Below are 13663 nucleotides of genomic sequence, written 5' to 3'. Positions count from 1 at the left end.
CCAGTCTGGCCAATATAGTGAAATCTTCTCTCTACTAAAAATATAGAAATTAGCTGGGCATGGTCGTGCATGCCTGTAGTCCCAGCTATTTGGGAGGCTGAAGCACGAGAATCACTTAACTCAGGAGGCGGAGGTTGCAGTGAGCTGAGATCATGCCACTGCACTCCAGCCTGGGCTACAGAGCAAGACTCTGTCTCCAGAAAAAAAGAAAAGAAAAGAAATTCCCACATATTGCTCATAAATGTAAAATTGGACATTATGGAGAAAAATTAGACAATGTTGATCAAGATTAACAGTGCCCACACCCATTGACCTAGCAATTCTACCTCTAGAAATTCTCCCTACATAAATACTTATACATGTAAACATGAAAATACAAGAATTTAGGCTTGGCGTGATGACTCACGCCTGTAATCCCAGCACTTTGGGAGAGCAAGTCAGGAGGATCGCTTGAACCCAGGAGTTCCAGACCAGCATGAACAACATAGTGAGACCTTGACTTTACAAAAAAATTTTTAAAAAATTAGGTGGGTGTGGCATGCATGTCTAGTCCTAACTACTGGGGAGGCTGAGGTGGGAGGATCCCAGGGTGGGAGGCTGCAGAGAGCTGTGATTGCACCACCGTACTCCAGCCTGGGCGACACAGCGAGACCCTGTCTCAAACAAATAAAAAAATTAAAGCATAACCTGTAGGAGATAGCTCAATGAATGCTGATGTTTAGAAGAAGGATTTGGGTTATCTCCGATAATTTTAGAAAGGAGATGCATTACAGAGATCAGGGAACAGTTTCTGAAGAAGGATCCCCTGGGTTTGATGCCCATCCCTATTGCTTTCAGCTGTATAACCTTGAGCAAGTTACTTACCTGAGCCTCAGTTTCCTCATCTGTAATCTGCATTATAGTTGTGTTGTAAAGGTTCAATGGGATGGTGCCTGCAAAACTTCCCACCCCTCCCCGAACCTGACAGATAACAGGCACTCAACATAGTTGTAATTATTTAATAAATATGTTGTTCTATGTGGTGATGGCAGATTAAGGGGCTACTTTGGTGATATAATCTGCCCTCTTGGGGTAGAGTTGAGGGCTTTGGAGTTGCGTAAATTCCTCTCTAGCACTCACTAGACTTCGAGCACATCATTCCCTAACCTCTATGGCCTCAGTTTTCTCATCTGTAAAGTGGCTAGAATAAATTCCAAGTCTTAAGGGTTTGCTCTGAAACTTAAACGTATACTACTCATAAGAGTTTAATACACAATTATTTTATTTCCTGCCAATCTAATGGCGAAGATATGGAATAACCCATCAAACAGTCCAGTAACCACAGGAAACCAGAGGGACGGAGACGAGGGCAATGGGCGAGTCAGTTATGGCTAGTAGTGCGCCGCGTTTCGAAGGGGATGGCCATGGAGCTGTGGGTGGTCGCTCAGCTCCCCAATCACTCTCCGACACCCGGCTAGGGAGACAGGATCTCATCGTAGGCCGCAGCAGCTTGACTGTCACCCGGGCAACCCCACCTTCCGGTTCACTCTACAACCCCCTGGCCCCCGCTTCCGGTTCCGGCGTCGTGCGTCATCGTTGGGCGACTGATTTCCAGTTTTCGGTCCGGTTTGTCCAGGGGGTGCGGTCCTGGTCGGAAGGAGGTGGAGAGTAGGGGGCCACCAGGCGTATCCTCTGCGTCACAGTCGGCCACCGGGGCTTGGCGCCGTCATGGAGAACGGGGGGCGGCCCTCGCTGTGCCAGTTCATCCTCCTGGGCACCACCTCTGTGGTCACCGCCGCCCTGTACTCCGTGTACCGGCAGAAGGCCCGGGTCTCCCAAGAGCTCAAGGTCAGTGCTGGAGCCGGCCCGGCCTCAGCCGGGTCATCTCTGTCCCAGGTCCTGGGGAGCCCACGAAACACCTTGGCCGCCCCACCGTCGGAAACTGTGCAGAAAAGGAAACAGCCTCTGAAGGATGTCAAGCAGCCAGTAAATGGAGGAGCGCGGGGAAGGATTCGGGCTCGGGATGACGGTTGCTCCGCTCCTTTTTTCCCAAGTCCCTCTTATGACTCAGAATGAATTTTGACTTCATTACTTTACTCGAAAAGTATTTATTGAACACCTGCGATGCGCCAGGCAGTGAGTAGAACAGATGAAAGTCCCTCCCCTCGTGGAAATTCCTTTTCAATACGGCTAGACAGCAAACATGTGAATCAGGCAGTGTAACAGATGGTGAGCAATGCTTTAGAGTAAGGTAGGGGAGAGGACATGGAATGCTGGAAAAAGGGGGATCTCCTATCTTAAATAAGGTGACATTTGAGCAGAGCCCAGGAAGAGACGAGGGAAGTCATGCGGATATCTAGCGGGTGATGGAGGGAACAGCAAGTGCAGACATCCATTTACTGAACCACTCCACTCCTTGATTTACAGACGCTTCCTTTTTATATTACAGCTTTTTTTTGTTTGTTTGTTTTTTTAAATAAATGGTGCTCTTTTTTGAACTGTGCTTTACGGTTTACACAACACATTTGCATTTATTTTTATTTTTATTTTTATTTTTTTGAGATAGAGTCTTGCTCTGTCACCCAGGCTGGAGTGCAGTGGTGCGATCTGGGCTCACTGCAGCCCCCGCCTCCCGGGTTCAAGTGATTCTCCTGCTTCAGCCTCCTGAGTAGCTGGGATTACTACACGCAGCTAATTTTTTTTTTTTTTTTTTTTTTTTTTTTTTTTTGTATTTTTAGTAGACACAGGGTTTCACCGTGTTGGCCAGACTGGTCTCCAGCTCCTGACCTCGGATTATCTCCCCGCCTTGGCCCTCCGAAGTGTTCGGATTAAAGGCGTGAGCCACTGCGCCCAGCCACATTTTCATCTTGATTTTATTTTTTTCTTCACAATATATACATATTTTTTCCTTTCTTTCTTTTTTCTTCAGATGGAGTCTCGCTCTGTTGCCCAGGCTGGAGTGCAGTGGCACCATCTTGGCTCACTGCAACCTCAGCCTCCCGGGTTCAAGCGATTCTCCTGCCTCACCCTCCTGAGTAGCTGGGATTAAGGGCGCCTGCCACCACGCCTGGTTATTTTTTGTATTTTTAGTAGAGAGGGGATTTTGCCATGTTGGCCAAGCTGGTCTCCAACTCCTGACCTCAGGTGATCCCTCTGCCTCAGCCTCCCAAAGTGCTGGGATTACAGGCGTGAGCCACTGCCCCCGGCCCACAATAATTTTTTGAAGTAGATAAAATGGCAGTTACCACCGCATTGCAAATCAGAAAGTTGAGATTGGGAGGAAAGGCCATACAACTAGTTAGCTTGAAACTTAAATTTAGGTATTTTGATTCCAAGGGTAGGATTTTAATCTGATTGGCATTGCTTTATTGTGACTCTCTGACTGGTCCAGAGAGATGGGCCTCTTTAGGTCAGAGACAGGCTCTTATTCATCCATTCTCTTTCCTCTAGCTTCTGACACAGTACTTGGCAAGTGGAAGATACTCAGTAAATGTTTGTGGGTTCTTTTTGGCTGAAGTTTCACAATACGAGAGCTGAGGGCCTAACCTAATTTGATGTTTATATGAAAGATGGATTCCTAAACCTGACTAACTTCATTATCAGATTGTTTTCAGTAAGGGTTTAGAAACTAATGGGTGGGCCGGGCTACTCCCCCTGCCTGGGTGACAAGAGCAAGACTCCATCTCAGAAAAAAAAGAAACCAGTGTGTGAAATCCCTGCTATGATATGAAGGGAGTTTTGGAATCTGGAAAGAGCTAAGTTAGGAGACAATTGGATTTGCTGTGCAGTGGCATTATAATGAGATTCCAGCTGCCCTGTGTGTCACCTGATTAAATAATCAAGTTAATCCTGAAGTGATTAGCTCTGTGTAACTGATACTTCACTTTCTGACTCCAGATCACTTTGGCCTCAAGTTGGCTGGTAGTGGGATTCTTTGAAGCGGTGAACTCTTTAGGTCCCATCTTTGGGTGACCGTAAAACCTTTGCCGGGCCGGGCGTGGTGGCTCATGCCTGTAATCCCAGCGCTTTGGGAGGCTGAGGTGGGCGGATCACAAGGCCAGGAGTTCGAGACCATCCTGCCTAACACGTGAAACCCTGTCTCTACTAAAAATACAAAAAAAAAAAAAAAAAAATTAGCCGGGTGTGATGGCAGACGCCTGTAGTCCCAGCTACTCGGGAGGAGTGTGAACCTGGGAGGCGGAGGTTGCAGTGAGCCGAGATCGTGCCACTGCACTCCAACCTGGGCGACAGAGCGAGACTCCTTCTCAAAAAAAAAACCAAAAACCAAAAACACAACAACCTTTGCCAACCAGTTCCTAAATGAGGATGAAATAGCCCCTTCCTGGAAAAAGAGTTGGGACTCTTAATATCTTATATTCTATTTTCTATTTCCTTCCTCTCTTTCTCCCTCCTTTCCTTCCTTTTCTTTCTCCTTGGCCTGCCTTCCTGTCGTTTATTTCTTTCTTCTTTTTTGCTCTGTTTTTTTTGAGGCATGGTCTTACTGTGTTGCCCAGGCTGGAGCACAGTGGCACAAACATAGCTCACTGCAGCCTCGAGCTCCCAGGCCCAAGCTAGTCTCCTGCCTCAGCCTCCTAAGTAGCTAGGACCACAGGTGCACACCACCACGTCCAGCTAATTTTTTATTTTTCATAGAGATGGGGTCTTGCAAGTTGCCCATGCTAGTTTTGCACTGCTGGCCTCAAGCAGCCATCCCACTTTAGACTCCCAAAGTGCTGGGATTACAGGTGTGAGCTACCATGCCCGTCCTAGATTCTGTTTTCTTGATCAGATGACAAAACTTCCAGAGTGGGGCTTGTGTCCTATCCTGTATATCTCTCATAGGAGAATGCATATTTATTGCGTGCCTCCTGTGTGCCAGCCCCTGGACTGGATTCTTTCACACCTTAGAGTTCATTTAACCCACATAAAAATCCTGTGAAATTGCATTTTCCCTGTCCTTTACAGTTTTGGAACCTGAGACTCAGATAAATGAAGTTGTCCCAAGCCACAGTGGATCCATTGGCGCTTGATTAAACTCCAGGTCTTTCTGATCATATTCTCCCTCTTCCCCCTTTAAAATTCGAATTGGCCATCCTGTGATGGATACTTTGCTAGCTGTCTGACTTTGGGCAAATCACTTCATCTCTCTGAGCCTGTTTCCTTATCTGTAATTGGTGATAATAATGTCTGCTGTAAAGGGATGGTGTGGGCATTAAGTGGTTTATGCATTTAAAGTGCCTAGCATATTGCCTGGTACACAGTATATTTAAAATGCTTATTTATTCATTAATTTATTCATCAAATAATGTATTAAATGCTTGCTGTGTGTCAGGCACAGTTCTCAGCACTAGGGGGATAACAGTGAACGAGACAAACCATGTCCAAGCGCTCCTAGGGTTTAACATTCTAGTGGAAGGAGACAGATAATAAATGAGTACATTGTTAGTTGTTATTGCTGTCATTTCGGATCTTCACAGTGTAAGTGGCTAAGAAATTTTGACTGACCTTGCTCCTGTCATTTACTGTGTAGCAGTAGCTAAAACTCCGAGTGACCTTCATATACATCTGGTGTCTCATCTTTAGAGGTTACTGAATCTGGCATCCTTAAGAGCTGTTTTTGGGTATACCCTGAAAGCAGAGGTGGTCGTTTATTCGTCCCTGAATCTCTGACACCCAGCACGGTGCCCGGCACATAGATGCTCAGGAAATAATTGTTGGTTTTATTCCTTTTCTCTTATTTTTGAAACAGCAGTAACAGGATTGGTTTCCCAAATGCAGTGGGTTGGACGCTCTGAGTTGGAAGGCAGAGGAGAATTAGGGATTGTTAGAGGAAGACAGCAGCAGAAGGAACCGTGCTCATTTAATTATGACCGTGAAAAAGGCAAAAAGTAGAACAGACTGGGTGCAGTGGCTCACACCTGTAATCCTAGCACTTTGGGAGGCCAAGGGAGGAGGATCACTTGAGCCCAGGAGCTCAAGACCAGCCTAGGCAACATTGGGAGACTCTGTCTCTGCAAAATAAAAAAATTAGCCAGGTGTGGTGGTGCATGCCTGTGGTCTCAGCAACTTGGGGACCTGAGGTGGGAGGATCACTTGAACCTGGGAGGTTGAGGCTGCAGTGAGCCATGATTGCCCTACTATACTCCAGCCTGGGTATAACAGTGAGACCCCAGCTCAAAAATAAATAAATAAATAAATAAATAAATAAATAAATAAATAAATGTAAAATGGCATTTGGCACCAGTTAACAGTCTTGCCCTGTTGAAGCAAAGGCAACCCCCCTGCTTTGTTTTTTTAATAACACACAATGCAGGGCATTGGTTCGTAAAGATGTGGTAATGTTAATAACAACACCTACCAGTTCTCAGACCACTGCCATGCACTAGGCAGTAGGTTAGGTACTTTATACCTGAATCCTTTGGACCATAGCTCTGTGTTGTCAAGAAGAGATTGAATGATGATCAGTCTCTGGTATGTAAATTGACTAGTACCTTTTATGTTTTCACTAAAAAGTCTTAACATGAAAAGGAGTGTAGGTTTTGGTTAACTGGAAAAAGAATGTGCGTGGCACCCGCATTCTGCAGTGATGGAAGAGGGCACAGGCATGGCTCCGTTCCTGTTGATGTACACAGCTTTGAAATCTGATTCTCTGTAGTCACCTTCCTGTCCAATTTCCGTATTCTCTTGACATGAAAAAAATAGAATCTTTTTCTTTTTTTGCCTGTAAGTTTGACTGAGCGTGTCAGTGTTCAATGGCCAATTTATTTAATTTTTTTTTTTGTATTTAGGGAGCTAAAAAAGTTCACTTGGGTGAAGATTTAAAGAGTATTCTTTCAGAAGCTCCAGGAAAATGTGTGCCTTATGCTGTTATAGAAGGTATGTTTGCTTATAGGGCAATGGAAAACAACTTCCTTTTTCCAAAAGATTGATAAAGATCATCTTGGCTCATGTTAAGTGCCTTTTGTGGTGTTGGGTCCATGGTCCAGAACATACTTTGGGGTCAGAAAGACGTGGGTTATTGCTTTGTGATCGCGAAGATTACCAGACCTCCCTGAACCACTGTTGCCTGATCTCGAAAATAATACTTAACCTTTATAGGGTTGTTATAAGACAAATTATGTGATCCCTGCAAAGTGCTTGGGAGAGTGCTTCTAAAATGTGACTTACGGTGATCAGAATGTCATTGTTTTGATTAATTAGCAAAAGTCAACTGAAAACATTTAATTTTTAACATTTTTTAAATTAAAAAAAAAATTTTTTTTGAGGCCAGTCGTGGTAGCTCACGCCTGTAATCCCAGCACTTTGGGAAGCTGAGGTGGGCTGATCACTTGAGCTCAGGAGTTTGAGACCATCCTGGCCAACATGGTGAAACCCCGTCTCTACTAAAAATACAAAAATCAACTGGATGTGGTGTCATGGCACATACCTGTAATCCCAGCTACTTGGGAGGTGAGGCAGGAGAATCACTTGAACCCGGGGGGCGGTTGCAGTGAGCCAAGATTGTGCCACTGCACTCCAGCCTGGGTGACAGAGTGAGACTCCGTTTCAAATAGAGTCTTGACTCTGTCACCCAGGTAGCTGTAGTATGGTGGTGTGATCATAGCTCACTGCAGCCTCAAACTCCTGAGCTCAAGTGATTCTCCTGCCTCAGCCTCCCAAGTACCTGGGACTACAGGCACATGCCCTGCTAACTTTAATTTTTTGTAAAGATGGAATCTCACTGTGTTGACCAGGCTGGTCTCAAACTCGTGGCCCCAAGTGATCCTTCTGCCTTGGCTTCCCAAAGTGTTGGGATTATAGTTGTGAACTACTGTGCCAGACCAGAAAACACATTTTAAACTATCTGAAAGGAGAGGGCAGAAAAATTCTTTAGAAATAATAGAATTTGTGTCCACTTAGGAGCTGTACGGTCTGTTAAAGAAACGCTTAACAGCCAGTTTGTGGAAAACTGCAAGGGGGTAATTCAGCGCCTGACACTTCAGGAGCACAAGATGGTGTGGAATCGAACCACCCACCTTTGGTATGTATCACTTCTCCACTGGCCAAAACCCTTATAGTTGGTCTATTCAAATGCCGGGGTCCTGGGTGCTGTTGCGTTGTCTTCAGCTTCTCCTGAGAGAGGTTGAAGACCAGTCTCTTAATGCAGGTCATATTCTTGTGTGTAGCCTGTGGGCCTCCTACATCAGAATCACCTAGGCATCTTGTTGAAATGCAGATTTCTGGGCTCCCTTCCAGACTTATCCAACCAGAATTTCCAGGATCAGGCACCTGGAATCTGTTGTTAGTTACACTGAAGTTTGAGAACCACTGAATCAGTGATTTCAGTATTTCCTAAAATGCTTTTGTGCCATCACATGAAATACCAGTTTTCCAGCTGGTCCTAGTGGGTTCTGTTTTAGATGTTTGTTTTACAGTGGAAAGGGAAATGAATGGTTTCCGTAGTCTGTGGCGGTGTTTGTTGCCCACTGAGATCGCCCCAGGACCTAAAAATGGAGCCTCCTTGTTAGGAGGCACCTGTAGATAGTGATCTTACTGTCTTGTTCTGGTTACTTCAGACTCTATGCTGTCTTCTGCATTTAGTTGATCTCCAGCTCTGCCTGGGTGTTTGCTGTTTGCTACCCTGTATCTTTAGTTCTCTTATTCTTCTAGGAATGATTGCTCAAAGATCATTCATCAGAGGACCAACACAGTGCCCTTTGACCTGGTGCCCCACGAGGATGGTGTGGATGTGGCCGTGCGAGTGCTGAAGCCCCTGGACTCAGTGGATCTGGGCCTAGAGACTGTGTATGAGAAGTTCCACCCCTCGATTCAGTCCTTCACCGATGTCATCGGCCACTACATCAGCGGTGAGCGGCCCAAAGGCATCCAGGAGACCGAGGAGATGCTGAAGGTGGGGGCCACCCTCACGGGGGTTGGCGAACTGGTCCTGGACAACAACTCTGTCCGCCTGCAGCCACCCAAACAAGGCATGCAGTACTATCTAAGCAGCCAGGACTTCGACAGCCTGCTGCAGAGGCAAGAGTCGAGCGTCAGGCTCTGGAAGGTGTTGGCGCTGGTTTTTGGCTTTGCCACATGTGCCACCCTCTTCTTCATCCTCCGGAAGCAGTATCTGCAGCGGCAGGAGCGTCTGCGCCTCAAGCAGATGCAGGAGGAGTTCCAGGAGCATGAGGCCCAGCTGCTGAGCCGGGCCAAGCCCGAGGACAGGGAGAGTCTGAAGAGCGCCTGTGTCGTGTGTCTGAGCAGCTTCAAGTCCTGCGTCTTTCTGGAGTGTGGGCACGTTTGTTCCTGCACCGAGTGCTACCGCGCCTTGCCAGAGCCCAAGAAGTGCCCTATCTGCAGACAGGCGATCACCCGGGTGATCCCCCTGTACAACAGCTAATGGTTTGGAAGCTGCACAGCTTGGCATGGTAGCTCCCCTGCCCCCTTTTCAGGGATTTTTATCTGAAGGCCTTTGAAGGAGCAGTGGCGGGGGTAGCTGTCACCTCCAGGTATGATTGAGGGACCCACGCCTCCAGTGGCAAGATGCTGCCTTTCCCGCCTGAATGGGGACCCTGTCCACGTGGGGCCTGAGAATCAGAGCCTCGCCCTGGGAGGCTGCCGTGGCGTCTCCTCCCAGGAGCCAGATCCGTGCGAGTGTGACTGAAAACGCCTCATCGCTTAGGCACCAAAGTCAGTGATCAGCAGCCCTTCTGTTCCTGTGTCTTCTGTTTTTTTCTGGTGAATTGTTGCTTGCTGTGGACTTGGTGGAGGACTCAGTCAGAGGGGAGGAAAGGCTGGGCCCTGAGTACAACGGATGCCTTGGATGCTGCCTCCGAAGAGGTTCTGCCGCAGCTTTTCTTCTTTTTCCTCATGCCCCGGGAAATAGTCTTTCTTCAGAATTGTCAGGCTGGGCGGGTCAACTTGTGTTCCTTTTCCCTCACCGGCTTGCCTCTTAAACGCCTGCACATGTGTGTAGAGGACAAAAGAAAGTGAAGTCAGCACATCTGCTTCTGCCCAAATGGTTGGGGCCCTGGGCAACAGATTGGAGAGAGATCGCGTGAAGGGCAGTTGGTCAGGCAGCCCTCCTGGTTTCGCCGCTGGCCCTGATTTGAAGTGCTACCACTTGGGAAAGCTCAGGGGTGGTCCCTGGTTTTCCCTCCTGGAGAATGAGGCGCAGAGGCTTCGCCTCCCGAAGGACACAGTGTGGATGCCGCTGGCCTAGTGTCCTGGCCTCACAGCTTCCTTGCAAGGCTGTCACAAGGAAAAGCAGCCGGCTGGCACCCTGAGCATACGGCCTTTCAGGGCTCCCTCATCCAGCCTGTCGCAGTGTTGACATCTTGGTGTACTCATGTTGCTTCTCCTTTTGTTACCCCCTCCCTGTATTACCATTTGCCCCTCACCTGTCCTTGGTGAGCCTTTGAGTGCAAGACCAATGGGGCTGTCTTCCCCTGCCTCTGAGTAGTCGGAGGTCACATACACAGCTTTTTTTATAGCCCTTTTCTGCCTTTGAATATTCATATCTCGTCCTCCTTTGTGCAGGTGAGGAAGGGGTGCCGTCAGGGGCCGACACTAGTACGATGCAGTGTCCAGTGTGAACAGCACAAATTAAACATGTTGCAACCAAGTGCTAGCCTGTTGCTTGTTAAAAAGAGTTAAATGGCTAAGCCTAAGCGTTCTCAGGATGGGATTGAATCCCCGCCGCAGTGGAGAGAAAGGTGGGGAGTTTGAGGCCTCTGTGTCCTGTTCCTTGGCTGTAGTGGTTTGGGCCTCCCCCAGATGGTGTGATGCGGAGGCAGGGATGCCTGCCCCCAGGGAGGAATCTGGACAGCCCGCCCGCAGGTTATAGCTGGACTTGCTGACCGTCTTTGAAGTCTGTCCCAACAGGCTACAAACCAGGGCAGTGAGATTTCACCTGCTGGGAGAATGGGATGGAGATGGGGCCCTGGGGGACAGCAGAGAGGACATGAGCATTTAGCAATACCGCTGTGCACGAGGTCCTGTGCTGCGTGCTGTTTCACACTCATTTCAGAGTGAGTGCATCCTCACAAAACCCCTGCAGGCCGAGTCCTGGTGTGTCTGCTGTACGGGAGAGGAAGGAGGCCTGGAGAGGGTGCGTTCACTGGGCTGAGGGCACAGATATAGCAAGTCACGGGTCTGAATTTAAACCCCAAGCTGTTTCTAAAGTCCTCATCTTCCTGCTCACTAAATGTGCGGCCAGTAAATTCCTCAGTGCTAACAGGAACACTCAAAAGAGACGTGTTGCCCAAGTCCATAGAGGCGAACTGGTGGCCACACTAGAGCAGCAGGTGAAAGTTGGGGTAAGAATCCACTTGCCAATATTGAGTCCGTCCAGTGAAGTACGAAGACCCTGGTTTTACACAAGGTGCTGGAGGGCGGGGCAGGGTGAAAGGCCCCTGACGGGAATGGCCTCTTTGTGCACCTTGAAAGTCTCCGTCCCCTTTTCATCGTCCTTCTGGCACTTAGCCTGTAATGGAAGGTGAATGAACTGGCCCAGGGGGATTTGCATGGTAAGCTGTCTGAGTTCAGCCCTTGGCATAGCTTTCGTGGGTAAATGTGATCAAAGACATTAAAAAGGAGCAGGCAGGCTACTTTCCCCAGCCTACCTCAATGTTGGACAGACTCCAGTTCTTCATCCCGAGTGTTCTTCCCCACTGAGCTTCCCAACTGAGCTCCCTGTCGTGGGGGACCAAGGACCGGCACACAGCCCGTGCCTCGGGAAGCTGGCTTGTGCCTGGACCCCCTGGGTGCGAGGGCCCTGCTTGGTCCTGGCCTGCTGGGGACTGAAACTGTCCCATACTCTACTTCAGCTATCATTGGCCGTTCCCACCTATTTGAGGAGCCTGATCTCCAGGAGAGTTGCATGGGTCCTAAATGGATGTGTGGAACCAAGGCTGGCAGGAAGGATGACAGGGAAAAGGGGAAGCAGGAGGTCAGTTCTACACTGATCATGGGATGATGGTGAATTTTGAGTGTCCCCTGCATCAGCCCTGTGCTCAGTCTCTTTACTCCCAGGCAGCCAGTAGTGGGCAGGAATCTTGAATAATTGCTGCTGGCGTTCTGACTGTCTGTGCCAGGCACTTCATTTGCATTAATGTGGCCCTATGCAGTGGATATTGTTACCTCCAATTAGTGGGGCTCAGTGGGGTTACAGTTTGCTGCATCCACACGTAATCACAAGCCCAGCAATGTTGGGCTCTTCACAGGTATTGTTTCTAATATAGCAAACCAGCAGGGGAGGCTACATCACCCTTTTACAGGTTGTGTGATTTGTTCAAGGCTACCACAATCTGACTCTAAAACCTGCAATCTTTGCTTTTTATCACATGAGGCCTAGGAGGCTAAAAAGAAGTTGTCCATGAGACAACTGAGTGTTATCATAAATACACAGCATTTTACAAGCCGAGCAGCACCTCGGGAAGAACCAATCACATCCCCAGCGGATCTAGTGGATGGGGGCTGGAAGGCAGTCTTTGGAATCCAAATTCATTCAGAATTCTAATGGAAAATCTAAAAAGGAACAACCTGTGGGAAAATTAAAAAGCAAACAATAACATGACAAACTAGCCGCTCTCTGACACCCTCTGCAGCCCTGATCGTAGGCCATGACAGCTCCAGTTGGGGGATGGATGCTGATGGTCCCACAGGGCCTCTGGAATGCTCAAAGTTGGTATTATGGATGGGCATTTATTTTTTGACATGGAGTTTCACTCTTGTTGCCCAGGGTGGAGTGCAATGGCATGATCTCGGCTCACTGCAACCTCCACCTCCCAGGTTCAAGCAATTCTCCTGCCTCAGCTTCCCAAGTAGCTGGGATTACAGGCATGCACCACCGTGCCTGGCTAATTTTTTGTGTTTAGTAGAGACGGGGTTTCACCGTGTTAGTCAGCTGGTCTCGAACTCCTGACCTTGTGATCTGCCCGCCTAAGCCTCTCAAAGTGCTGGGATTACAGGCATGCCTCACCGCGGCCCGCTCATGGATGGGCATTTATTCACCCAACAAACATTTGCTGAATGTGTATTTTGTGCCTGGAAATACAAGATGATTAAGACAGTCCCTGCCCGCAAAGGGCTCAGAGTTGTTTCAAAGGATCGTAACTGAACAGGAGTAAACCCTGTTTGACAGGTGTATTACTCCCTTCTCACACTGCTAGAAAGAAATACCTGAGACTAGGCCGGGCGCGGTGGCTCAAGCCTGTAATCCCAGCACTTTGGGAGGCTGAGGCGGGCGGATCACAAGGTCAGGAGATCGAGACCACAGTGAAACCCCGTCTCTACTAAAAATACAAAAAATTAGCCGGGCGCGGTGGCGGGCGCCTGTAGTCCCAGCTACTCAGGAGGCTGAGGCAGGAGAATGGCGGAAACCCGGGAGGCGGAGCTTGCAGTGAGCCGAGATCGCGCCACTGCACTCCAGCCTGGGCAACAGCGTGAGACTCCGTCTCTCAAAAAAAAAAAAAAAAAAAAAAAAAAAAAAAAAAAAGAAATACCTGAGACTGGGTAATTCATAGAGAAAAGAGCTTTAATTGGTTCACGGTTCCGCCGGCTGTACGGGAAGCATAGCAGCTGCTCCTCCGCTTCTGGGGAGGCCTCAGGGAGCTTTCAGTCGTGGCAGAAGGCAAGGGGTAGAAGCACTTCGTATGGCCAGAGCAGGAGGAAGTGGAGGGAGACGCTATACTCTTAAACAACC

The 13663-nt window shown here is 48.4% G+C and overlaps 1 protein-coding gene across 2 annotated transcripts; it reads left to right on the top strand.

The window, feature by feature from the left end:
- Window positions 1-1244: 1244 nt before the first annotated feature.
- MUL1 (mitochondrial E3 ubiquitin protein ligase 1) lies at window positions 1245-10582 on the top strand. 2 transcript variants are annotated; one of them, XM_050792047.1, is made up of 4 exons: window positions 1245-1827; window positions 6768-6855; window positions 7879-7999; window positions 8629-10582. In XM_050792047.1, exons 1-4 carry the CDS (start codon window positions 1708-1710, stop codon window positions 9356-9358), a joined length of 1059 nt encoding a protein of 352 aa, XP_050648004.1. In that variant the 5' UTR covers window positions 1245-1707; the 3' UTR covers window positions 9359-10582. The 2 variants fall into 2 exon arrangements, with proteins under 2 accessions (XP_050648004.1, XP_050648014.1); XM_050792057.1 differs by having other exon boundaries at window positions 1245-2115.
- The last annotated feature ends 3081 nt before the right edge of the window (window positions 10583-13663 follow it).

This window comes from Macaca thibetana, chromosome 1 (assembly GCF_024542745.1).
Source record: "Macaca thibetana thibetana isolate TM-01 chromosome 1, ASM2454274v1, whole genome shotgun sequence".
Classification (NCBI taxonomy): Eukaryota; Metazoa; Chordata; class Mammalia; order Primates; family Cercopithecidae; genus Macaca; species Macaca thibetana.
Note: the sequence above shows the minus strand (reverse complement) of the source record. Positions and strands in the feature narration are given on the sequence as shown.